We start from the raw sequence: 27,377 nt of genomic DNA on the forward strand, positions 1-27,377 counted from the left end.
GCTCATGCAGTCAGTATCACAGGCACAAAATGTAAGAGTTAGCAGGGAGGAAAGAAATCCAGGATGAATGATGAGAGATGTGCATAATAAAGAAATAATATCAAGACGTCAGGGAGGCTGATATGCTCCGAGAAGGAACATTTAATATGATCTTCTAATCCTTTCTAAAAACCATACAGTTATTTTGTAATTCTTTCCAAGGAAATGAGGTTAGGTCTGTCCGTTAAACCAGCCTCAGCTGTGCATCACGGGGAGTCATGTTGGGTATTTCTGAATCATCTGCCAGAGAAAATTCATATCATAATTTAAAATAGCAAGATTAAACTGTGGTGCATTTATGGAGGAATTGGAATTGGCTGTATCTGGAGATGGAGAAATCTCTCAAGTTCAGCTCTCCAAGTTTCTCATTTTTCAGTTTTTGATTCAGTTCTCAACATTTCTGCAACAATGTGTAATTTTAAATTCTTCATGAAAATTCATCAGCAAATCTTAGTGCAAATTTCTCCCAATAAACCTATTTTTGTATGCAGTTTTGACTAATATACAAATTTGTGCAAGCACTTTCCCCTAATATAATGCATTTTGTACTCTTCTTTCACTAATATATGCATTTTGTGCACACTTTATCCTGGTAAGGTAAAGGTAAAGGGACCCCTGACCATTAGGTCCAGTCGTGACCGACTCTGGGGTTGCGGCGCTCATCTCGCTTTATTGGCCAAGGGAGCCGGCGTACAGCTTCGGGGTCATGTGGTCAGCAGGACTAAGCCACTTCTGGCAAACCAGAGCAGCGCACGGAAATGCTGTTTACCTTCCCGCCAGAGCAGTACCTATTTATCTATTTGCACTTTAACGTGCTTTCGAACTGCTAAGTTGGTAGGAGCAGGGACCGAACAATGGGAGCTCACCCCGTCGCGGGGATTTGAACCGCTGACCTTCTGATCGGCAAGTCCTAGGCTCTGTGGTTTAACCCACACCGCCACCTGCGTCCCTACTTTATCCTGGTATATACACTTATTAGTTCAGATTTGTTTCCTGGAGAACCTCATTACAAAATCTGAAGACGTGTGAATTTTGAATGGTAGTTGTGTTTCGGTTTGCATATTATTGTTATTTTAAATGGTAGGTTCACCTTTAGATGTGAACAGAATCAATTTTCTCCCCAGCTGTATCAGATGTTGCATAAGTCATATATTGTTGCCACTCACTGTCTCCCATAGTTATGATCTTGACTAACGTTCAGATTGTGCCCTAAAAAAATCTTCTATATTACAATTTCTCTCAATGCATAAGAACTGACTTGCAGACAAATGCTTTTTAAAAACATACAGTCACAAGTCATTGTCATAGCTATTGGGAGCAGGGAACTAGCTGGGTTTTTTTTGCCCCAGATGAAGTCTCCAGAGGATCACCATTGAGGCTCCCAGCCTGTGTAAGCAAATCTGCATGGGTATGTGTACCAAATTGGGTATTTGGCCCGGGTAAAATAAAGCCTAGTTTCGCCCGTGCACAACATAATATGGGATTCCTGCCTGATAGTTTAAGGACTACCAACTTAGAATAGTGGTAGAACAACTAATGCCAAAAATAAAGTGAATCTGTACTATAATGTTTTATGCTCTGGTGTGAATCTAGGAGATTTATGAAGCATGCAGTAGAGCTAATTCTGTGGGGAGGGGCTCAGAGCTCCTGAAAACAGGATTGACATCAAAATAATAACTCCATTTGTACATAAGAAAATAGGAGCCTAGGAAGAGACCTTCTGGATCAGACCAAAGGCCTATCTAGTCCAGCATTCAATTCTTGCAATAGTCAACCAGAAGTTTACTGTCTCCTTCACATGCCGCTGCAGAAAGTACTCAAGATGATTAGCAGCCATTGAGAGCCTTTTCCTCCATAAATGTGCCCAACAATCTTTTAAAGCCATCCATCATGGCGACTGTGTCTACAGTCTTGTATTCTTGTAGCTCTGTAATCTGGTGTATGAACTTAAAAGGCTCCTTCAGCAACAGCTAGGATGTTCTCACTGAATAACCTCCCAGCTTGCACTGTCATGGGGTTCCAGTATGAACTTTTTACAGAGTCACTTGCATTCCAATTCATTTCCTTGCCAGAATGGCTGCTCGTGCTGTTAATAAGGCTTACAATGAAAGAAAGAAACCTACAAGATGGTTAAGCGTTTCACCTTAACTCTGCTTCTTAATGACAATAGGGTCATATGATTTACTTTACTGTTCGTCACTGTAAAGTACTTTATGGGGGAAATACAAGCAGACCCCACCAAGACTAGAAATATAAGCAAAGAATCGGGGGGGGGGGGGGTTTAGAATGCAGGAAGCACAGTTGGTGCAACACTTCAGAGCAAAAAACCACACCAAGCATTACTTTCTTTCCTTTTTTGCATTAGAGAAAGTAAAATCACATGGACTTTAAAAAACTATTATCACAATAGGATGCCTTCTAGATATATACTTTCTTGTGATCTGAATAAGAACTGAGATTTAGTTTATGGTAGGAGATGGCTGTTGATCTGCAAGGACCAAATACACAATAAATACATATTTGTATTTAATATGCATATTTTTTAAAATGCAAATAGCCACTGGCAGGAGCCCGGTAGATAAATGTTTGAGACTGCAGCATATGTGGAGGGAGTGTTTAATTTTTTCCTGCCCTCTTGTTATTCAGATGAAAACTGATCTTCCAAAACTGCACTTGCATTGGGATGGAAGCTCACATGCGTCTCTGTATGCAAGAACCCTGCTGAATCAGACCAAAGGTCTATTTAGTCAAGAATTCTGTTTTCTAACAGTAGTCAAACATGCCTCTTGGAAGTTGTGGCGGGACTATATTCTATCCCTATGTGTAAGCATAGGAAATGTTGTGCCACTTTGGGGAGAAGAGCCATAGCTGAGTGTCTCTGATCGCGATTTGTATGCAGGAAATCCTGGGTCCCACCCCTGCCAACTCCAGGTAGTTCTGGGAAAGACTGTTGCCTGAAGACTGGGATAGCTGCCTCCAGTTAAGAGGAGAAGAACCAATGGCCCAATTTGGTATAGGCCAGCTTCCTATATATTGTGAGAATGCCACAGAGCCCAGGTTGCACTCCACTGTGCCCCTCTTGTGTCTTGTGGAGTGTTGCCAGCTCTTCTCCAGTCTGGTAACTGGAGCCAAACCCTCCATAAGATACAGGAAGTTTCAAATATAGTGTAATATGCATAAAAGTGGCACCCAAAGGCTGCCCACCCACCAATGGTTTCAGAGGTATCATTTTCCAGGAGTCTAGATGTTCAGGGTGTGTGAACTCCTGCTGGTTCCTGCCTGTCCACCAGCTGGCACAGATATGGTCCTGTCAGCAAGGCCTTGTGCTGCCTTCGGGGTTTGTTTCCTCAGCTTGTTACAAGGTTGCCCAATGAGAAAACAGACTTTTCCCCAGCGCATTTCCTGAGCTCCTAGTGAAGGCGTGAGAAGCCTCCATCTGGATGAGCCCATAGTCCACAAAGACTGGCCACAAGACCAGAGAGAGGAAACAGCAGGCAACTTTCAGATCCCTTTCTGACTTACAGTTCTTTGAAACGCACATAGGCTTTTCTTTTCTTGGCATTATAAACACAAATGTTGAATGGAAAAAACCTAAGTGGGGACTTGCAGGAGGGTTTTCAGGGCGGACTTTTTATCACCCAACCTCTCCAGTTGTACCTATTTGATTGCCATTGCATCTGCTATCTAACTTCAGTGGTGAGTAGCACGTTCTTAGCATTTATTTGCAGGGGTTTACTGTCATATTCTTAGGCTGAAGGCGCCTCTTCTTGCACAAAAGGAGTGCGTGCTGCTGACCCACACCTGCAAAAACATGTGACTCACCAAGCCAAATACTGCAATGTACTGTGGTCCACCAGGTGTTAAGCAACCTTCCTGCTTACACAGTCTTAGTCAGACAGCATGCACAGGTGGTTTCTTGAGCTCCTTGTTGGGTGCTGTGCATGGACTGATGGCCTCTGTTCCTCTTGTTTGGTCATGATTTGTACATGCCCACTTTAGTGCCTGTCACTGCAGTCTGATTGAGCCACGGAGCTGTGAATAAAAATTCCACTTCAAAACTGCAGAAAAATGCTCAGGGCCTTTAAATAACTCATTTCTCCTAGAATTACATAGTTACTTTGGACTGGAAGGCTGTAAATTAAGTTTCTGTTTTGGTTCTAAGACCATATGGTATCATTTTAAAGTCTTAGACTGGTATATCACACTGAAATTACACAGAGAGTGCTAATGAGATCCACTTTTGTGATACCCCAGAGGGCTCTTCTGAAAAATACCAGACACAGGTCAGTTGGAAGCTTATAGTTTCAAGGCATGAGCTGCTTACTCCATGTGCAGAATGGCTTCTTCAAAACTGCTGCATACTTAGGAAGCCCAGCTGATCTTTCTATATTGAACAGGTTCTTACAAGCATCTTGTAGACAAAGTCTAGAAAAGCCATGTCAATGCCAGTGCTTGAGCATGCTGGCTGGGGTGAAAGGGACTGCAGTCAAGCAACTTGGAACACCTTTAGTTGTCCCTTTTATTGTGTGGGGGCGGACCATGTGGATCAGCCCCACCTCCCTGCAGAGGGGAAAGGTCATGGAAAAGTCTAGTTGCACCAGGAAGTGATCTGACCATGGCACTTCTTTGTTATGCTGGAACTTAGTGTCAGATCACCTGGTCCACAGAGGTAAACACCAGATCTAAGGCATTTCCACGGCAATGAGTCAGGCCAAACTTATTCTGGGACAGCTTCATGGAGGCCTTGCTTTCCAGAAAGTCGTGAGCAGCCCCTTGTGAGGTTGTGTTGGCATAGATATTCTAGAGCATGAGACATCATTCGCTAGGTGTTGTGGATTTAAATTCCTCAATCACATCATTGTAACTAACTGACAAAGCCAATTCTTGTTCAATGTACAAAATCATGAATGAAGGATGGTCAGGGTGGGGTAGACAACAATGCAAACAAATAAGGACAAGAAAGAGGTAAAGAGGCAAAAAGCTAACAGAGCAACCACAATAAACAGGGTCAAGAAGCCAAAACAGGAGACCAGAGGCAGGGCATATCTGGAGGGATGAGGGTGGGATGGCTCCTTCCCCCCTGTTTCATGCTATAAAAGCAGCCCCTCACCCACAAACAGTGGCAAGCAAAGCTCAGATGGAGACAGGGCCATCAGACAGACATAGACAAAGGCAGAACAAAAAGGATGGAAAGAATCTGCCGCTGCCGCCTGTGCCACTTCCAGGGACAGCAGAAGATGCAGATCCATTCCAGCCTTTTCGTTCTGCCTGTGTCTTCTTCCCTGTGAGTCATGCTAGGTGAAGGAGCTGGGTTGCCGCTCCATACTCTGTCCTTCTCACCATGATTATCAGGTTGCTGTTGTTGTTGTTTTAAAAAAACTTTGTCAGATGGTCTAAGGCAGGGGTGCCCAAACTTTTTCAAAGAGGGCCAAGATTTGATGAAGTGCACATGCGTGAGGGCCGACCAAAGTTGCTGAGCTTTTTTTAGGCCCCCAAAACGGACTTTGGACATGCCTAAGGCCAGGGTGAAAAAGTGTTTCTTCAGATGAAAACTACATAATGAGGATGCCAGACACACTTCTGTGGGGAGCAAATTCTACACCTTAGAGGTGATGACAGAGAATGCCCCCTCCTGGACTGCTACCCCCCCCCCAGCTTCTAAGGGTGGTAAAATGATCAAGGCCTCTGCCTCCCTGAGCCTCTAAATGCTTATAGTTTCTTATTGATTGACAATTGGGTTGGGGGATGCACATCATGAGATTAAATTCCCCTTCCTACATGATACAGGGAGTTTCAAGAGGGAGGAAAGAGGAAAGAGCACTTTCCCACCCTCTAGGACTTCCCCTTCCACACTACATAGAAATAAATCAAAAACTCAGATTCAGGGCTGACACTAACAGTCACAAACCTGAGTCCCAAGCCCAAAACAGTCCCAAAACAGTCCCATACCAAGGCAGGAGAGGTTTCAGAGCAGGGGTAGGAAAAAAAGTATGTTCCCCCACTCTCTTCCCTAAAACTTTTTTGCCCCTCTGCAAATATCCAACAGTCCTTCAAAATTGCTGTTCCACGATGACTGGATCCTGTTAGCGTCTGGGAAGTACATTGATATATTTTGTGGTATTTTGTGGTTCCCCTTTGTGTGCATTTGCAATATTCTATCATTTTGTTAGCCTTTTATGTTACTGTATCTCCTTTTTAAATCTTTGCTTTTTAATAACTTATTTGGAGTGTCTATTGCTCCGACACACACATCCTTTTTTCAGCCTTTGTTCACTTGCCTTCTATGGAGAAATCTAGATATTGTCATCATCATCATTTATTTATTTTTATGCTGCCCCAGCCACTCTAGACAGCTTCCAACAAATTAAAACATCAAACTTCCCTATACAATCAGCACCATCCAACGTTTTCTGTGTTTTCTCTGAAGTGTGGCAATTATTTTTCCGCACAATACAATTGCAGCACCAGCCTGTCCAGTGTGGGCAGGGAAATATACATCTCAGGGCTTCTGTGCCTTTAATTTAATATCTCCTGTTTGCAGGTCTAACCTTGCAATTGCTTCTCCTGCAGAGGATTACTCCAGAACACATTCCCAGAGGGGAGGCTTTGAAAACTGCTTTCTTCTCAGTATTCTCTTTTTGTTTTTCCTCACATAAAACAGAACTACACTGTAAAAACACACACAAAAACTTGACAAGGAAAGCAGTTATAAAGACCTCCCCTCTATATAAGAACAGAAATGACTTTGCTTCAAGTAACAGAGGTCATTCAAGAGCAAATGAGACCCTATTCTTCATTAATCCCACCCAGCCACAATCAATACTAACCATCAATCAATAGGAACTCTAAAACAGGCAGGACCTGCAGGAAACTGTCTTGTTTCAGGCTAGACCCAGACTGGTGAGGATCCACAGCAAGGTGTGCAGGCAGTCCAGAGACTGAGTATACAGCAAGCAGTGCAAGCAAAGTGAAGAGCCATCTCAGTCTGGCCACACAGTGGTAGTAGTTCAATCAAGGGCCCATAAACAGTAGGCCAAGCTAAGTGTCCAAGAGGAAGGCACAGGGTTGATGGGAATACAATGTTCCAGGTTACTCAAATGCTGGATCTAGACACATCAAAGAAGCGTTTCAGTTAAACACGTTGCAAACTTTGTATGAGAAATCAGGTTAGCAAAACCAGAACTCCAGAGTACCATCTGGTGCCACAGTGTTAGAATGCATAAACAACGCATATAAAGCACTTTTTCTTTGCCAGTGTAGCTGAATCCCAAGACTTGTATCGAGGCTTTTAAGGCAGGGCCCAACCCAGAGCCCAGCTAAAGCCCAAGGTTTCTGCAGAAAGCCCTCCTTATGAGGAGAGCCCTACTCTTGAGGAGCCTTTTACTCACAAGGAGTCCTTCTCTGCAACTGAGCACTCATTACTGTGAGGACCTCGATGTGCCTCTTGCGATGCTATTGCTCTCGGGGGATATTCTGTCTCTGCTTGATAAGAGGAGGCATCTAATGTGAGCATGACAGGCAATGATCTTTGGCTGAATGGAATTTAGAAGTGAGCAAACATAACAGAGGGCGTGGGGGCATGGAGAAAGTCACTGCTGGATAATAAAACTCCAAAGTGTGTTGCGGGGCCTCTGTTTTAATTTCACTCTCAATTTTGTAAAAGCAATGCCTCAGCAACATTAAAGAGCTTTAACATGGGTGTAACCAAACTGCTATACAGACGCAGTATACACTGTTACTCATTGCATACGTAATACCAAATCTATTTATCTATTATTGTTTCTGGTGAGGGCTAAAGCCATAAATTGAAGATTTTTGCTGTATACCCAATGTGGGCATTTGTATGCTATTCTTGTTTTCATAATTTGAAAGCTACAGTGTTTCCAGATCAGTAAAAAATGTCCTTAAAAAAAACTTGTAGCAGGTAAATATAGAAATCAGTTTCATAATATTCACAATATTCCAAGCCTTTCTATAACTATTGAAAAATGCTACATTTCTGCATTCAGCTTCTAACTTTTAGTTTAGACTAATTTAGCAGCTCTAATAAAATTGCTCAATAAAGAAAGGTTTTCCATTGCCAAGCATCTGAACAGTAATACTGTTGGGTTATTTCAAAATCTTTGTTGAATTCTGAACTAAGTCCATGCCAATTTTGCATGGACAAGATATTGCAATATTTAAAATGGAAAGAGAATTGGAGCATTGAAAAGAGAATTGCAGAAGAGCTAAAATTTTGTGGTAGTTACAAACATAAATCATATTACAAAACCAAACACTGTTTGGGAATTGTGTCTTACTGGACAGAAAGTCCCAGAAAACACATACTGTGACAATTAGCTGTCTACAGAAGCACCAGGACCAAATTTCAAAATACTCAGAGAAATGCAGTGCACTGACTGAAGGATCAAATTTTCAATTGCAGAAAATGAAATGGTTTCATTCATCCATTCTTTTTGATTCTCTGCCATCTCAAAAATGTTTCCCCAAAAGTTGAAAGCCAGTTTGAATCCTATGTTTCTAAGAATGTCCTGTTTCCATGAAGTGAAAGATAACACGAGCTTTTTGCTGTTGTGTTCTGTTGGCATAAGAATAAGGAGATCTACAAGTGCTCTGTCAAAACTGGGCTGGGACAATCCCCCAATATACTTCCATGGTCTGATTTACTGGTACTTATTAACCCCCTGCATCTGTAATACCAAACTGCTTTTTAATTTTAGCTTGGATTCTGTAATCTCCCTAATGTTGTTATAGTTTGTACCGTTATACCCTTCTGATTGTGGTGATGATACATATTCTGCCCCCTACTGTATTTCTCCCTACTAATACCACTCTTGTGTTGGATCCCTAAAAATTGCTGATACGCCCCAGCTAAGGCTCTCAACTATTCTAAGGTCTAACCACATCGGAAAGATAATGTTTTAATGCTTTCCAATCACTGCTTCAATACTTTCTCCACCATTCATGCTGATATGTATTGTTCCAGCCGACATACATATCTGCAGTGTTTTGCTCTTCCCCAATCCTATCCTTTTCGATTGGCAGAGGACATAATGTTGGTCTTTGAATGCTCATGTCTAACAATTCCTCCCTCTTGCAGCCCTCTGAAGATCTGATATCCTATGAGTCAGACATCTACAGGCAATCCCATGACAGTTACCAGTATCTGAACAGTGATGCAGATAGTCATGGCGGTAAGTGAGCTGTAAGGCCTCTGGGAAGAATAGAGTGATGGGTTTGGGGACATTTGGAGGAGGAATGATGTGTCTTGTCTATTAAGCACATTTTTCAGTAATGATGTTTCATATGCTTAATGCCAGCACTGCCACTGAGTTAAAGCAATTCCAGACCACTTGGATTACATTAAAGAACACAAGTAACTTTCAGGAAGTAGTTAACTGTTGCACCATCATCTCATAGACCAGGTGCAGGGAATCTTTAGTCCTCCAGATGTTGCAAAACTACAACTTTCATCAATGACTAGGAATGATCTGAGTTATAGATCAGCAATGTCTAGGGAGTCAAACGTTTCCTGCTCCAGTCATAGCCCATAAGCTAGATTGTTTGCTTATTTTCATTGCAGCTCCCACAACACAATATATTGGTGACAAGGGATTGTTTGCTGTAAAGCGGGCATGGCCAAACTTGGCCCTCCAGATGTTTTGGGACTACAACTCCCATCAGACCTAGCTAACAGGACCAGTGTTCAGGGAGGATGAGAATTGTCCAAAAACATCTGGAGGACCGAGTTTGGGGGTGCCTGCTGTAAAGGCACCTCTGAAATTGTTAGAACAACATTCTGGAGTCAGACTAAAGCTGCATACACACAAAATTTTATTCTAGAATCCATGGAATCCAAGTCCACACAGTCTAGATCTATTGCAGGCATGGCCAAACTTGGCCCTCCAGATGTTTTGGGACTACAATTCCCATCCTCCCTGACCACTGGTCCTGTTAGTTAGGGATGATGGGAGTTGTAGTTCCAAAGCATCTGGAGGGCCAAGTTTGGCCATGCCTGATCTATTGTATATATTTTTGCCCTTGAAAAGCACATACTGAGAAATTATTAAAACTGATTCTGTATTACTCAGCAGTGTATCCATTTGAAAACCACAATAGGGGGCGTATCCACACCTGTCCAATGGCATTGTTGGTGGGTATATACCAAGATCACAATCACCACTTCCTTCTTTATTCACCTGGGGCATGTTCAGGGAGGAAAAGATGTGGATAATCTAATCAAGAGGAGATTTTTCAAAGGTGTATCAAGAAGCCATAAACATCCTTGTAGATGGCACATCTAGACTCAATCTATTTTTTTTAATAATATTTATTGAAAATTTTAAAATTACAAAAAAGGAGGAAAAAACAAGGAAAAGAGAAAAAGAAAGACAACAATAGATAAAAGTAACAATTAAACAATACAAATCAATAGAAACCAAAATCAAAAACAAAAAACAAAACACACAATACAAGACAGTCAAAAAGCAAAGATATACAACAAATTTAAAAACAAATCCAATATTCCCAAATCGTTAACTTTCATTAATTTATTTCATCGACCTCCTCACACCTCCCTTTTTTGTATTCTAGTTGTTAATTATCTCAGCAAATCCTTTCCATCTTTCGCAATATTCTGTCATTAAATTACCTTAATCTATTTTAACCTTATCTTATCATAAAAAACCCTAAAACTTAAAACTTAAATCTTACTTATACCAAATTCTTTTAACCATATCATATTCTTACATAATTCTTTTTAACATTTCTGCTAAAGCCAAATAATTTCATTCCAACATTTTTCTAATACTCGTTTATTTTACGATACTTTTCTAAATAGATTTTTAAAACTTTCTTCCAATCTTCATCCATCGTCTCTTCTCCTGGTCTCGGGTTTTGTCAGTCCTTTCTGTCCCATCCTTCTAGTCCATCAGCCTGGTGACCTTATATTCGAGGCTCTTAGGTCTTTTCCATGTCCCTTCCGCAGGTCTTCTTCATGTTTATACCTGTACTTTACTTTGTCTTCTGCTCCTTTCACTCTGGGAGACTCCAACTTGACAATACTTTTGTCCCTTCTCGACAAGTCAGCCCCTTTTCCATAGTCAACACTGAAATCCATGTGATACTTAAAGGCATGTTTCAAGGCCCCTCCAAAATTAGGGGCCCCCACAGCTCCGAGCCCCCCCCCCGGCCTAAAGCCAGACTTGAAAAGTCAAAACATCTCTGCATAGGGGGGTCCATCCAGCCCCCCATCTCCAAGCCAAGCAGAACTCCATCTCTCCAAGTCTGACTCTTTCCAGGTTCATTCATCAAGTCCAACGACTCATGTTCCTGCTGGGCCACAGCTCCCTCCATCTCTGCCACCCGAGGTCCAGCAACAGCCTCCTCCCTCATCTCATCTGTCAAAGCGCATTCCTGGATTAATTCCTGAGTGGGTTCTATATAGGTACCCACTGCCTGTCCAAAATTTCCTATCGCAGCTGTCATCAAATCCATTTTCTCATGTAACTGTTCCAATAAAGCACTTGTCTTGCAAAAGGCAAGCACCAAAGCCTCTGAGCACATTCTTGTTCAAGGTCGAAGTCTGGTCCCACGATCTTTAATCTTTTACAGCTGCAAAACTCCCCAGTTCAACTTTAAAAACAGTTTCACAAGCTCCCTCTAGGGGAAGCAATTTCTATTTGTATCCGTCTTTTTTTCTCCTCTTTTTTTAAAAAAAGGCAGATTTAGCAACAAAGTTTTCCTTTTTCAGATATTTTGTCAATATTTTGTTCCTTTTAAAAGCGAAAGGGAACAATGGAATCAATATGTTTCTATTCTTTTAACTATCTGTCAAAAACGTTTGTCCATAGTCAATGAACTTCTCCAAAACGTCTGTCTTGACACCCCACTCCCAGGTTCAAGACGGTGGAAAATTACCTTTCTTTACTCTCTCTTCTGCAGGTTTAAACAGTCTAAAAAAGGTTCCCCCCTCTTCTCCTGCTTCCAAGGGGGGTTCAGTAATTTTAAATGATGAAAATTTAGTCCTTTACAAACGACTTTCTGAACTCTAGCTTGCCATGTCTTTGCTTCAATCTATCTACAAAAAGTGGAAGGTGGACTTCCTGTTTAGACCTTCCCGCTTTCGGTGCCTAATTAAAAAATTTCCACAGTCCAATTTTCCGTTCTACTCACGGGCAGTTGTTTGAAATCCAATTGTTCACACGAAAAAGTCAGCGCTCTCCGGCAACAGCAATGCGGCTTCACTCCGTGAAAGAAGCAGTCGATTCAAAGCACCGCGCCACTCACCCCACGTCGCTCTGGATCCCCAAATCAGGGTTTCCCCGCGAGTGGAGGGGGCGCAAAGGTGCCAGCCGAATCCCACGTCCACAGGCTTCTCCCGCCTGTGGTTTTTGATGGGTCTCCGCCTCGCCATGGTGGTTCAGACCCTGTTTTCCACGGAGCGGGTTCCTCCCGATCGGAGGAAATCCGCCATTGCCAGAGGCGCCAACCCGGAAGTCACACCTAGACTCAATCTAGATAGAAAGCAGCATGTTGAGGACGAACAGGAATGATACCGGATTGAGAAAAACTACATTTTTTGTGTGTGCTACAAATGGATTAGTGTGACTGCAGCCTATGTCTGTTAGAAAGGAAGGGAAGTGTTCCCCCCGCCATCTCCACTATGACTAAAATGACTGCATTAAGCAATATTTGAAGTGAGTAGGCCAGCTTCTTGTGACTATTCTCCTGAGTGGCTTTCCTGTTTCCAAGAAGCTAATGAATGCTATTTCTTAGGAAGAAAAAAAATATTTTGACCATTTAGCCCTATTTGGCATTCCCCTCCACAAAACTGTAACTTTATTGAGAGGGAGAACAGAACTCAATCAACTAGAGTTGACCCCACCATCTTGTTCCCTTCTATGTTCCTCCACTCCAATGGAGGACACAATCACATAGAGGATAAGAGAGTGAAAAGGCCTAAAGTGGTGCCCAAACATTTGCCATTGCTAGTTCCCTTTACAGAGCCTTCACGAAATTATAAAGACACAACACAATTTTATTTACTGAAGAATCAATATATTGCCTTTCAAAAGAGAGTTTTCTCAAGGTGGCCTGCAATTAATAGAAACATCTAAAACTGATTTCTAAAAATATTTAACTTAAAACAACAGCATATAACACATTCTAATCAGCCAAAAAGCCTTACATTGTTTTAAAACAGATAAAAGACATATCAGATCCCACCTCATCATTTCAACTGATTTGAAATAAAAAAGGCATTTCAAACCCACTTAAAAGCAAACAGAGACGAAGCACACATTTCTAAACTGGCAAAAATAGCTATAGCCAACCATCTAATATGTAGATTGTTGTTGTATCTAATACTCAGATGGTGGTGGTGGTGTCTACAATTTCTTGGCCTTGTGAAATAATACAGGTCCTGCCCTTATAGAAGAGAATAGGGAATGGAGCTCTAAATTATGGGCTGTTTCCCCATTCCTGCTAAGGAATAATGCATGTGTTTACAAAAAAGAGCAATCTCTTAATTTAGGTGTTCCTGGACTACAACTCCCATCATCTTTGACTCTGTTGGTCGTACTGGCTAGGGTTGATGGGCACTGGAGTCCAACAGCATCTGGAGGGACGCAAGTTCCCCATCACTGCCTTAATTGGTTCATCTTTAGCTGTCAGACTAAAATGGGTTTATCTGCACGCTGTTATCCTGATTGTAAGGAGTCAAGCGTAGGTTAGCAATAAAACACCCGGTGTCAGTGAAGTTAACTTTTTATTCAAAGAAGCCAAAACAGCACAGGCCTAGTGATCACAGCAACTCTTCCCAGTATGTATTGCTCCAATGGGGCAGTTGTGAGGACTGAAGGTCCCAATCTTCCCACAGCTGCCTAAGTCCCCTCCTCTCCAGCATTTTCCCCAAGCAGTCATAAATTGCGACTGTGTACAACCAATCTCTTTTCATTTCTCTGCGTGTTCTAGAACACCAAGGGGAAGAGGAGCTTGTTGAGGCAGGAGGGGGAGACTCTCTGGCTTCTTCAGCAGCTGCCTCATTGCTGCCTCTTGGCCCTCATCCACTTCTGCCTCTGAGCCTGGACTGCTCTCTGCCACAGACTCTTCCTGCTCACTAAACCCTGTTGCCCCTTCAGCTTCTGACACCTCCTCCTTCCAGACTTCTCCTACTGACCACTTATCATTGTCCCACAACCAGTCCCCTAGATCTGAGCCTTCTTTCCCTGGGGGTTCCCTTGGGGGTTCCCCAGCTGGTGCCTCCCACCACTCCTTTGTATCCAGTCAGCCCATAAGACTGATGTGTACAGGGACATGAATATATGAACCTTCTTAAGTGCATGGAAAACAAATCCCAAGAAACCTACTGATTTTTGTCACTGGAGTGCTCCCCACCACAACCAATGGAAAGTATAGAAAAACATTTGATGGGAATTCTCAGACAAACTTAATGTATTCTGCCACCACACATGTGGATTTGTTTTGAGACATTTTACTGTTCTGAGATGCATTTAATTTGGCTTAGGGTAGTAAAATGTCCTCAAACACTATTTGTGTAAAATATTTTGCCCTGCTTAAGAGGCGATATTTATGTACTGCCACTTAGCAAAGCTTCTGGGGGGCTTACCCACACACCCACACACCCCAACTCCAATCTCCTTTGCCCATAACAGCTGCCCTGTTAATTAACACATGGGAGAAACAAGCCACCTGAGCTGTTCTCTTGTCAAATAACTATGATATACGCAGAGGAACTAGACTTCTTTGAGGAAAGAGAAAAGAGAAAGGTCCATGCTAATTTGTATTTCTCTCTTTTGTTGTTGTTCTTTCTCTTCCCACTTTCTGTATCCTTCAGTCTCTCCTCTTGGGTTAAATCTTGTTACTATTGTCAATATGAAAATCTGACCAACTTTTGTTTGAAGTTCCAAAGAAGGAAGGAAGTGGGTTACAGAAACACCCCGTGTGTAGCAGTCACCTCAAAAGAGGGAGGGGTAGGCCACAAAGAATTTTGCCGATCATACCTGACAACAGTCACATTTTGATTTCAGATTGTTTTGTAAAAATCCTGTGTTAAAGTTTGATGAAATCAAGAGTGAAATATAAGAAATATGGGTGATTTATGGGTAGCTAGTGGCTAATATTTAATAAAAGACAGACACATGTAAAAGTCCTCCTGTATGAATGATTTTCTATGTTGCTGCGGACACACTGTACCTTTAAAGCACATTCAGAACACATCAATAATGGGTGCAGCAGTTTGTTAAGGGTTGATGGGATTTTTAATTCTCTGAGGGGTAAATTACAGTGCCCAGAATTATTTGAGGGGAAGAATGGGCTTCAAACATACAGTGTGTACACAGCTGAAGTGGGGAGCAAATATACCACCACTCTACCCCATGGGTAGAGATAGGGGAAGTGGGTCTTGTCCTTCCTTTAACCTTTCACTATATTAGACAAACACTTTCCATGTCTCTACAGCAAACAATTCTCTCACATCCTCTTTCATTTCACATGACTTTTCTCAGAATGACTCTGGCATTTAAAAGCCACCCAACTCGTATGGATATTTCACTGGAGAACAAACAAACAAAAACTTCACCCTTTCCCCACACCATCTTTAGAGCTGGACATAGGAACCAACTTCTAGAGGCCGTAGGGGCTTCAGCCCCCACAATAAAATATTTGAGGGAGCTGGGGCCCCCACAAAGTTGATGGGCATTGCCATTCAAATAGTGTGTGTGTGTATCGTGTGATGGATTTTGTGGGGCAGGGCTTACCTGGGCCCCCACAATATTTTATTCAAGTTGGCACCCCTGGAGCTAGAAGCGAGGGAAAACAGACAACCACCCCCACTGAACATTTGTGAATTGCAAAGAATGTGTAGGAGTGTAAGTGTCATAGCTTAGTAGCAAAACACTTTTGCATGCACAGGGAGTTCCAGATTCAGTCCCTAACATCTCCAGTTGGAAGGATCTCGGGACTGGAGGGCTGGGAAAGAACCAGAACTTTCAGTTGGGTTTGGAAATGAATCAGGACCCAGCAAATATAATAAAGTACTGGCATAACATGTTTCTAATATCCGATGTGTTAGCACGCTTGCAGCCACATTGTGTACCAACTCAAGTTTCTGTACCATTTTCAAAAACAGTCTAAGTGAATAACTCCAACCAGAAGGTTACAAGGTCATGGCTCACTGAAGCCAGGCTCTCTTTGCCTAGATCAGGGGTAGTCAACCTTTTTATACCTACCACCCACTGATGCATCTTTCTTGATGGTAAAATTTCCTTACTGCCCACCAGTGCTCAATGGAAGGAGGATTCAACTTGTGGCATAGAACCCCCTACTGCCCACCTAGAATCCTGAAAGGCCCACTAGTGGGCGGTAGGGACCAGGTTGACAACCCCTGGTCTAGAGTGGTAATTGGCATATCACTCTAAGCCAATAAAAAGTGTTCTGAGCCTTCTTGTGTCTCTAGGGGCCAAGCAGCTCCATACTATGAAACTCCTCCCTTAAACATGAAACCCCCTCTAATATGTTGTACACTACCCAACCAAGCAGACAGATCACACAGTTATGGCACCTATGCATTGACTTGGGTTTTGCCATCACCCAATCCATTACCATGGGCAAGAACTGATTTAGCATCCGACCTGAGTGGAATGAAAAAGAGAGATAAGTGTCATCCATCTACACAAGACAGTGCATTCCAAATTGCTGGATCAAAACTGAGATCCAGGCACTGAGTGCCTGTCGTGCTGCTCCCTGTACTTCCTTGGGCCTACCAAACAAGGATTGATCCAGTGGAGAGTGATGGTGAGCCCACTGCCTTTTAAATGTCCAACAATGCTCCAGAGTGGCACTTTATCAGGGCACTGTGGGGAATTTTAAGTGGTGAGCAGCTCACAGCTGCCTGCTGATGATTGCAGTGCTGTTGTTCACTGCCAACAGTAAGTCGCACACGCACAAATGACTCATTGCTCTGAGTTTGTGTTTCAAACCTGTTGAGATCTGCAGAAACCTAAATCCTGCCCCAGATAACAAGATCCAGTTCAAATTCCACGTGTTTGTCTGGAAACAAGATCTATGTCGAATGATACTGGAAAGAGTTGTAGCTAGCTCCTTGGTACTGTTCATAAACAGAGAACTGAATGATTTGCTTCTGTGTTTAGCAGGTGAATTGTTTTTATGTCCATCAGACCACTGCTGGGAATATCACCCCCACCACCTGCACCCGGAGTTTGAGACCTTTGGGGACAACCACTTTGCAGAGCTCCAAAGCGTCCAGCCACCTCAGTTGCAGCAGCTGTACCGGCATATGGAGATAGAACAGATGCATGTTCTAGATCCTGGGATCCCTGCCACACACTTTGGGATCAACCACAACCATCAGGTACAAGAAGCACCTTGTTATGTACCTCTGTAGAAATGCCTTATCGCTTTTCTTTCTTTTCTTTTCTGAACACCAGGTTTCAGTATGAGGGAGAAGAGACCCTGGCAGGAAAGGTTATGGAAAATCTGATCCACAGTAGAAACTGTTGCTGTTCAATCAAACCATGATACTGACATAGATGAACAGAGATACCAAATGAGGGTTGAGATAGATGTTGCCTGTAGTAGTTTGTAGCCTTCCCTTGACTTTAACAACAACACAATACTTCAAGAGCCTAATTAAATGCAGCACTTGAAGTTGCATACTTTTTTTTTTTTACTAGAAACAGTAGGAATGAGGACATTAGGACCCAGACTCTAGGGCAGGCATGGCCAAACTTGGCAGGCCAGCTGTTTTTGGACTACAATTCCCATCATCCCTGACCACTGGTCCTGTTAGCTAGGGATGATGTGAGTTGTAGTCCCAAAACAGCTGGAGGGCCAAGTTTGGCCATGCCTGCTTTAGGGCATAGAAGTTTTAATAATCCCTTTCTTCCTTGCTGTTGTCCCAACAATAATCACCCCCCTGATGGTGCTATTAGCTCCAGAAGGGAAGTACCCATTGCCTCCTTATGGGGAAATGACAGGATGGAAGGAGTTGCATGACATTTCTTTTATCCAATCCAAATCCCACACACTGCTAAGCTCCCCCCCCCGCCCTCTCCATGCCTTCCCTTCCTACCCAGCCTTAGTAGGCCTGCAAAGAGAAGTAGAATGTTTTGCCCAGTGCTTTTTTCCTAAAAAAACACACATTTAGGGGTACTCTCATTTTCCTACTCATATTGAAATACTGCCCCCCCAATGAGGCCAAGCTTAGATTCACAAAATGTTGAGGTGTATACATACCCCTGTGCCCCCCAGGAAAAAAAGCCCTGGTTTTGCCTACACGGTGACTCAGAGAGCAGCTGGATTCAGTGGCCACTATTGGGTGTAACCAAACTGTTATGGCTACTCTGTTGTAGAGATGGGAGTTTCCTTTCCATGGCAGAGAACACCAGCTCACCAAAAAGACGAAAGGCACTAATATTTTTGGACCGTAAATTGAAATGGATTTTAAAAAGAAAAAAGCAGAGCAGAAACCTTATGAATGAATGAATGAATGAATGAATGAATGAATGAATGATATGAGCACACAAGAAGAGCAGCTAGGCAGGGCAGAGTTAAACATCCTTTCCTTGCGCGATGCAATCTTGAAGGAAATCCCCCAGGCACCCAATTACCTAGAATCCCTCATGATGTAACGTAACGTAACCACTTCAAGGTTTCAACTACTTTGAGGATTGTTGTCTTTTTTGCAATCAAGTAGCATATAAATTTTACAAAATATATAGTAAAATAGCATGTAGGCCCTCAGAAACTGGCTGTGTGTTTGTGTGTAAATATTACAAATTAAAACAGAGTTTCTTAACTCCACACTCACTGGATCCTCTTGTGCCTTAGGGCATCATACTAACTTTATCTGCACTCCTTCCCATTTGCGTTGCTGGTGAAGGAATACATTTTCATTGCCTCTAAGAGCTTTCATAGGAAAGCAGATCTGCAGTTCTGTGTCAGGGAGAATAAACATGTTACTCACATGGCACAGTTACATTATCTTGCTGCTACTTAGCCCAGATGTGAAACCCACAATAGTTTTAATTGAAACCTCTTGAAAATTAATATTCCACTTGCTATCACCTTAGTAAATGATGCTAGAAGGGGAAAAGACAGGCTGGCTGCATGAGGGGCAAAATTTCACAGGCAAGATTGTCTTCCCTCTTGGCAGAGAAATTATTATTATTATTATTAAAATCATTATTACACCCTTCATCTGCAGACATATAGAAGCATATATTAGTTAAAATAACTTACACAAATGAATGAAACTCTAAACTTCCCTTGCCTCTCTACTACACAAACACACACCCCATCTCTAAGGCTGCAGTTTTGTTTAACTATAAGGTGCTGAGTGTGACTCAGTGGATAAGGTCAGTAGTTTTACCCTTGAATATTTGGCAGGAAATGTGCACACACAGTTACCCAATCCCAGCCCTTCCAACCTTACTCATCTCCAGACAATTTGCCAAGTCATTAACCGCTTGTTGCTGTGCCCCTGAAGCAACATAATTGCACATTCTTTACTGAGGCATTTCGGAATAACATCAACAGAAAAACATCAGATGTCCAATGCCTGACCTACTGGGCAACCGAAGTCATGGGCAAAGTTCCATTACTTATCTTTCAAGGTGCCCTTTCTGTCCCTCTTTGTTCCAAACACACTTGTGACATATTTCTTGTACATATGACCAAAGACAAGGATCAGGCATTTGCTTTTATGGACAAATGAAACAGTTCTCTCTCTCTCTCTCTCTCTCTCTCTCTGTTTTCCCCAGCGAACACTACTGTGCCTTTTTTGCAGGTAAATGCACCTGTGAGTTGGCACTCCAATCAAAATTACATATTTCTGAACTGCTCATGAGTTGTTTGTAAGAAAGGGCCACATCTACACTAAGAAGAGAGCTCAAAGCATGCTTACAGTGCTACGAGAGCCTTTTAGTATTATAATATTTTGTTGGAAGCTGCCCAGAGTTGCTGGAGAAACCTAGCCAGATGGGTGAGGTATAATAATAATAATAATAATAATAATAATAATAATTAGTGTTTGTCTGTATGGATCCTGAGCATGGTAATGAAAAGAAATAACTTAAATGTGATTGACTGAGAGTTCTTTAATTTCCCATGTCACTCTTGCTGCGACATCCACCTTCTTTAATTGGAGTATTTTCCATTCCCACCACACTCCTTTATCCCCAATACTTTTTTTTTTTTTGCATCTGACAGGTTACATTTGTGCCTCGTACTGTGTGTGTGTATCCCTCTCACCACCGCAGTTCTGATGACGAAGATCCAGACAGACAGAGCCCACCACTGGAAGTATCAGATGGGGAGGCTGATGTTAGGGAACCTGGCCCTGGGATTATAAGTGGAGAAGCAGGTAGGTGTTCAGCGCTAGGGATGCAACTCACTGTTGTGTACCAGTTCATCTTTTGGTTGCTTTATCATTACTCTAACTTGGTCTGTTGTGGTTCACATTTCATCAAATCTGGAGTATCCCAGCCTGGAATGGTGTTTTGCAAAAATAATATTATTTGTTATTCTCTTGACAGTAGCATGTTCCCCTTTTACATAATGGATATCATTATATTCCTATATTTTTCACTATTTACAATACTGCTACTGCTATTGATTGCCCATTATCAAGCAGCCATCCCCTGTCCCCCCCCCCCAGCAGTTTTACTTTAAGCCTTATTTACTTGGGGTGGGAAACAAATCTAAAGATTTAAAAACATTGCCTGCATGTAAATGACAGAGATCACTAGCAAGACATCCCTGATGGGAATGGGCATTGTAACACAGTAACAAATCTCTATTGACTTCCCTTCCTCACGCAGAAGAAAAGATGGCAAGGCAATTGCTGCAAAATGCAAAGAAAGAAGCATTTTAAACTGACCTATATTTTGGATTATGCCATGTGTGCAGCGGCGGAGCTTCATGCTCTGGCACCAGGGGGCAGAGAGCAGGCTGGGGCATGGCTGGCGCGCATCCCGGGGGTGTGGTGTGCCACCTGCAGGGGTGTGGTGCCCAGCACGGGTGGGGCCCCACCAGGATCGCGCTGCCAGAGGCGGTGCACTCCCCCTGCCCCCCTCTTCCTCCGCCAGTGCATGCGTTTGAGTCTGGTACAGAATGTTCATTGATGATGACGAAAGGAAGGATACAAAGTACACAGATGGGGTAACGTCTCCCTCCGCCCAATGAAATGTTGCAGAGGCTGGATGGGTGGGTTTTTCCTTAGCATTTTGCAATAGTGAAACTAACATAGCTTTTGTGCAGCAATGTATGAGACGCTCGGAGAAACTCAGAGAATAATCATTTATTTTTAAAAAAGAATGCATATGTGTTTATAAAACTACTCCCATTCAATGTTATTACTTTAACTCGCTGTCCAAACATTCCCACACACAATGATGCAATGCAGAACTATTTATTAGGGAGACAGGGTAAGAAATACAACAATGAATGTTAATGGCTACCATTGTCACCTCAATAAAATAGAGTTCAATGGGAAATAAACTTCAGCATTTCTGAATTGCACAACCAAAACAATGACAGTAAAGAGAGTAACGTTAGTTTAATAAATAATTGTTCAATATGGCAAGGTTTTAAGGAAGCAGCATTGTTCATTCCATCAGTGTGTGTGTGTGTGTGTGTGTGTGTGTGTGTGTGTGTGTTATCAATAAAAACAACCTGCTTGCCTGGTAAGTGAGTGAACTGCTGCAGAGCTTGTGTCCCTGTTTGATTATTGCAAAATTCCCTACCATCCCTAATCAACACCTTGCCCCGTTCTACCTTTCTGTCCTTATTTCCTTCTCTAGCCTGCCAATGGCCATACTTCCCTCTTCCAACTCATCTATACTGAAAACCTCCTGTTTTCTTGAGCAACTCCCTTGCCATCCCTCGCTGCACATGCAAAAATTCCAGGTTCAATCCTGGCATCCTTACGTAGGGCTTAGACTCCTGTCTGAAACCCTGGAGAGCTGCAGACAGTCATTTTAGACAACACTTCAACAAATTGTCTCATTTGGTATAAAGCAGTTTCTAAGGTCCTCACTAGAGCTGTGTGCAATTTGCCTCTCAAAATTCCCCACCTCATTTGTGAGGAGAAAAATTGGGGGGAATCATTTAACTGAATTACCTCAGCATGAAGAGAATTTCTCTAATTGTTTCTTGAGGGTGGTGCTCCCCATTCAACAATGGCAATAATATTGTGCCATTCATTTTTTGTAAGTTTCTGTGTTTGTGCATTGCTGCAAGTGGAATCAGCAGCAACTATGATGGCAGTTTGGCCACCATTTTGCAGCCTCTTCCAGTGTTCTGAATCTAGCGTTGTTCTGGGCTAGGGGTGGTGGATAGCAGCAGCCACAAATATGTGGCCTTTTTTTCTAAAAGAGGGAATGAGAAGAAGAAAAATCCCAGGAATCTTCTTTAAAAGATGTGAAGTTTGGCTCCTTTTCAGTCTTCAAACTGCTTACTTTATTTCTTCCTACAGGCAGCAAAAAGAAAATCCGACTGTACCAGTTTCTTCTTGACCTGCTTCGAAGTGGAGATATGAAAGATAGTATCTGGTGGGTGGATAAGGATAAGGGCACTTTCCAGTTCTCCTCCAAGCACAAAGAAGCACTGGCTCACCGCTGGGGCATTCAGAAAGGCAACCGCAAGAAAATGACCTACCAGAAGATGGCACGGGCACTGAGAAACTACGGCAAGACTGGGGAGGTCAAGAAGGTCAAGAAGAAGTTGACCTATCAGTTTAGCGGAGAGGTGATGGGAAGGAGTGGTATGGATAGGAAGCACTATAGTCTTTGAAGGAGAGACCCTGGAATAATGAAAAGCCAGATACTAAAGACACATGAGTTGGACTTAGCAGCAGAGGTTGCCAAACACATCTTTTACTATGCTTCCAAAGCCCTCATCTCTATCTCATTGAGGCGAAATTTCAACAGTGTTTCTGGTACGAATTCCCTTCTTCAGCTTTGAAATTCCTACAGAACCCAAATGCAACAGGTTGGACACCGCAGGGATTTTCTTTTTTTAAGGGAATGTATATTATTTTCAGAAAATATTTCATTGTGCTGTAATTAAAATTTGCAGCTGACGGAAGTTTTTTGTCCTTCACAGGCAAGTCGCATTTCACCTTCAAAGACTCTGCCTTAGCTTACAGCTTAAAACTAGCATTAATACAGGCTCTGCTATAGTTCTCCATGGCTAGAGAGAAGTTTGCAGATCTTGGGAATATCTTACCGTGCAAATATTAATAACGTGTAAATATTTAATAAAATCAGGTTTAAGAAAAGCGCATTCCTGTAGTAATCTGTAATGGCTCATGAGTAAGTCATGCAATCACTGAGTATCTATCCACAACACAGACTTATTATTAATCTGTAATGGTGCATATCTGCAGCCCAGATTTATTATTAATCATTCAAGTATAAAATGGTTAAATTGTAATGTGGAATTATGCATTTACTTAGAACGATATATATGATGATTTCAGGTGTTATTTTCACAATTTCCTGATATATGATTCATCAGTGGCAAACTTCAGGTTGTTAAAGTGTTGGTTTAACTCTCATATTCTCCCCTTTCCCCCCCCCCCCTTTAAAAAGACTGTAGAGGAAAAGTGATTCCCAGTAATACCATAGCAATGAAAGATCCATAAGAACACAGGGAGTTGACTTATAGCATACCAAGTCAAAGCAGTGGTCCAATACCAGCAATATTGTGTACACTCTTAAGGGGTTTTCCAGACAAGGCTCCTTCGCTGCACTGTCTGGACTTGGAGATAGCAAGGTTTGTACCTGGGGTTTTCTTTTTGAATGTTCAGACCCAGAAACCTCCCCCCTAAATAAATTCACACTTGACTCAAATTTTGGTTTTGGTTTTTGGCAGAATTTAGGCCACAACTTTATTGATTACATAAAGTGAATGGTTGCATAGGCTCTGGTTTGACTAGCTCCCTGCAATGCAGGTAGCGCTGACCCAGGGTTCCAGCATAGGTCAGCCGAGGGTGAACACCTGGATAAGTGGAAAGCCGGGAATGGGCTAACTCTGCCACCCAAATGTCCCCCTGGACTCAGGCAAAACCCCCTCTTAGGGGTTGACCAAACCATCAAGTCTCTGGATTCCTTTAGCGGAACACCCTTCAAATAGGGATGGTGAGAGCATTCTCCCATCCCTGTCACCAGAACCAGAGCCTATTCTCAACCTTACAAGTTGTGACAATTTGCTACGCAGTAGACAAAACCCAAATGGCAACAGCCAATCAGCAAAGTGGGGGAAATTCCTGCCACGCCCCTGTCCCAACGACAGATGACACACGACAGCATAGCAAGGTCAAGCGCAAAGCCCTAAAAATAGAGAGAGGTGGTGGGTGTTCCGAATGCATGGGCCGAAAGAGGAAGCTCTGGGTCATGTGCATGGGTATAAATAGGTCACTCAAACTGTTTGGACTGTGTCCCATTGGCCAGATTGCACCCAGCTACAAGGGACCTACCAATCGGGTGTTGTAGCTGACCACTCGTGCCCACCCACAACACAGGGAGTCGGTTGTCCAGGTCTCACATGCCCTCTTTAAGGGAGGACCCGATGTGCAGAACATGTGCTAAAGACCCAGCCCTCAGGCTGTATACTCTTCACCATTGTACCATGTAAGTATGACAAGCCAGAGAAGCCTCAGCAATAGCAGAGCTGGAGCATCTTTCCCACCTGACCTTACAAGTCTCTGTTTCATGCAAACATCAAGATTTCTATATTGTTTCATTCCAATCTTCCTTTCCATATATAGGGTGAGAGTTAACACCTGCACTCTTCCCTCATGCCACTGAGTGATATATTTTGGTAAAGGGGTGCATAAAAATCAATATATTAGTAAAAATAACATACAGAAAACGCATTCTATGTGGGAGAAATTGCATGCAAAACTCTAGTACATGCAAAAATGTGTTCACCAGGGAGAAATTCACACTAAAATGCTGAATAATTGTCATGGTAATTTCTACAAATAAAACATGCAAATTGCTGCAGAAATGTGGAGAACTGAACTGAAGACTGGAAAAATGAGAAACTGGAAGCAAAATTGGCAGGATCTTTCCATCCCTTGTTTTCACTCATTAATATTGTTTCACTGAAAGTAATTGCATTAGGGGAGGGTGGGCACTGCGACGGGTACCGCAATGTCAGATTAGAACAAGCAGACATTTTATGATAGAACACATTAAAAATAATTGTGGATATAATTTCATTTTCATTTCAAAGATTTTCCCCCTCTTCCTCCTCTTTTCTAAAAATACTACATTTGAGATTAGTTAGAGTTTCCACCACAGCTGTGAAGGGAGCCTCATGCTCTATCCAGCTGCATTTATCAGTATACATTTGTTTTACACACCTGCATTTTTCCAGACTGGCAACCGTTCCATCAAAGCTCTGTCACTGTGATCTAGTACTGTAGTTCTTTATCCTTACACACACATTCCACTCTCCTATACTCAGGGATTCCTGTTTTCTGTGTGCACATTGCTACTTTAGAGCACAGGGAAGTTGTCATCCCACCCCAGCAGTGTGTTTCACAGATCTTTCTCTCCCAACTGTTCACATCAGCACGGCTTCATTAGTGTCAAATTTATTTCTGTTTGTGTACAAACCAGGGAGTGTTGATGGGGCAGGGATGTCTTTACCCTGTGCAAAGGTGTCCACACCTTGACTAGAGATTAATTAGGAACCACTTAAGGATTTCAACTGGAGCAAAGCTTGTTTGAGAAACAACACATCAAAAAGTTTACACTTATGTGAAACAAATGTTAAGGACAAGCAACACCCCAGCAAAGTGTTTCCTGTGTTCTTAGAGCACCTGGTGTCTATTATTTTCACAATTCCCATATCACACATTGGAACAAACAACCATTAAATGATTATGTTTCAGCCTTATTGAGGAAGACCTTGGGGTTATAATGGATTACATGTTACGTATGAGTCAGCAATATAAACTTCTTCCAAAAAAGGCAAATGCCTTGTTCAGTTGCAGACGTAACACACGCATGATACAGGAACTGTGAGAGAAAGGCTGAAATCTAACCCTGAGGCAAGGACTTCCTTTCACCCTGCTGTTGGTAAGGTTAGTTGAGAAGTAACCAGAATGCAATTTGCAAGCTTTTAAGATGGGTATAAACAAATGGAATGAAGTGAGCCCCACTGAATTCCATGAGATTGCTTCCTGGTAAGTATGTACAGGATTGCAGCCTCAACAGTTCTCAGACTCTTGCAAGTGTAGGAACCAACTCCTAGGGGCCAAGGGGGCTTCCCACACAATAAAATATTTGAGAGGGCTGCCCCCCCCCCCAAGTTGATGGGCAATGTCATTCAAATGGTGTGTGTGCAGTGCATCATGTGATCGATAGTGTTGGGTGGGGCTTACCTGGCACACCCCCCCCCATATTTTATTCAAGTTGGCACTCCTGTTTGCAAGTGTTTAACTGCAATTCTTGCAAAAGGTTTGAAGCAAAGCACTGACCTCTGCTGCCCCCCCTTCTACCAAACCCCCAAACTTACCCTTGGGCAGATGACTACAGTGGAGGCAGGCACTGCCAGAATCTGCCAGATTCTCAATTTCTACAAAGGCTTGGAATCTGTGGCAAAAATTATAAAAGCTAGCATCAGCTTCTAGCCAGGAATTCTGAGACTAGCCCCAGTGCCTGGTAAAAAAAAAGATGATTTGCTGGGATCCTGTATTGTTGTAACCCCCACTACCTGGGTAAGCTATTGGTTTAGGGGAAGGGGGAAAAGGACTTACAGGATCCATGTAGTACCATGGGATCTGCAGAACCATACTGAAATGCAAAGAATACTGTATAGGATATCTAGCCAAGTCCAACAGACAGCAAGCAATTGCCAACTCTTCTCACCTCTGAGCAGCCGGACTGGGCCTTTCCATCTGTTTCACCTGGCCTGTGAGTAATAGCAGGAGGCCCTTGTGCCCTGGGGGTGGTGATATCAACTAGGCTCTGCAAGCTCACCTGCTGCAATGGGAGTGGCAAGACATTGACAGATTTGAGCTAGGCCCCAGAAGATTAAGGCTCAACCCTAAAACCTACTGCTTCTGGTGGCTTAAGAGTCATTTTCTGGGAAGTTAGGGTCACCACCTTGCCTGGTCTGAGTTCCTGTTGCTGGCCATTTTGGACATGGTAGTCCAGCTCTTCGACTCCAAGCGTTTTCTTATCTAGCTGATATGCTGTTCCCAAGCAGCTTTGCTCTTTACATGACAGCCTTTTCTCACCTATAGTCCCCTGGAAAGAGTCCTACTCCAGGGGTCTCCACCA

At 42.7% G+C, this 27,377-nt stretch overlaps 1 protein-coding gene and 1 long non-coding RNA gene across 5 annotated transcripts in view; one reads left to right on the forward strand and one right to left on the reverse strand.

Moving 5' to 3' along the window:
• SPI1 (Spi-1 proto-oncogene) overlaps nt 1-23,359 on the forward strand; it is a 29,613-nt gene extending 6,254 nt beyond the window's left edge. For 2 of the 4 annotated variants that reach the window (XM_082226742.1, XM_082226743.1), the window contains 4 exons: nt 9,140-9,233; nt 17,211-17,431; nt 20,290-20,443; nt 22,556-23,359. In XM_082226742.1, coding sequence (XP_082082868.1) covers nt 9,140-9,233; nt 17,211-17,431; nt 20,290-20,443; nt 22,556-22,872 — 786 coding nt within the window. In that variant the 3' untranslated portion in view covers nt 22,873-23,359. The remainder of the gene's footprint in view (nt 1-9,139; nt 9,234-17,210; nt 17,432-20,289; nt 20,444-22,555) is intronic. The other 2 variants (XM_082226744.1, XM_082226745.1) reach the window with 2 other exon arrangements.
• Nucleotides 4-27,377, reverse strand: LOC309535091. Its single transcript, XR_014221011.1, has 3 exons — nt 26,964-27,377; nt 26,611-26,687; nt 4-279 (listed from the first exon to the last, which is right to left on the reverse strand). It is a non-coding gene; the product is annotated as an uncharacterized lncRNA (long non-coding RNA).

The sequence above is a fragment of the Podarcis vaucheri genome (assembly GCF_965113315.1).
Source record: "Podarcis vaucheri genome assembly, chromosome: 1".
Classification (NCBI taxonomy): Eukaryota; Metazoa; Chordata; class Lepidosauria; order Squamata; family Lacertidae; genus Podarcis; species Podarcis vaucheri.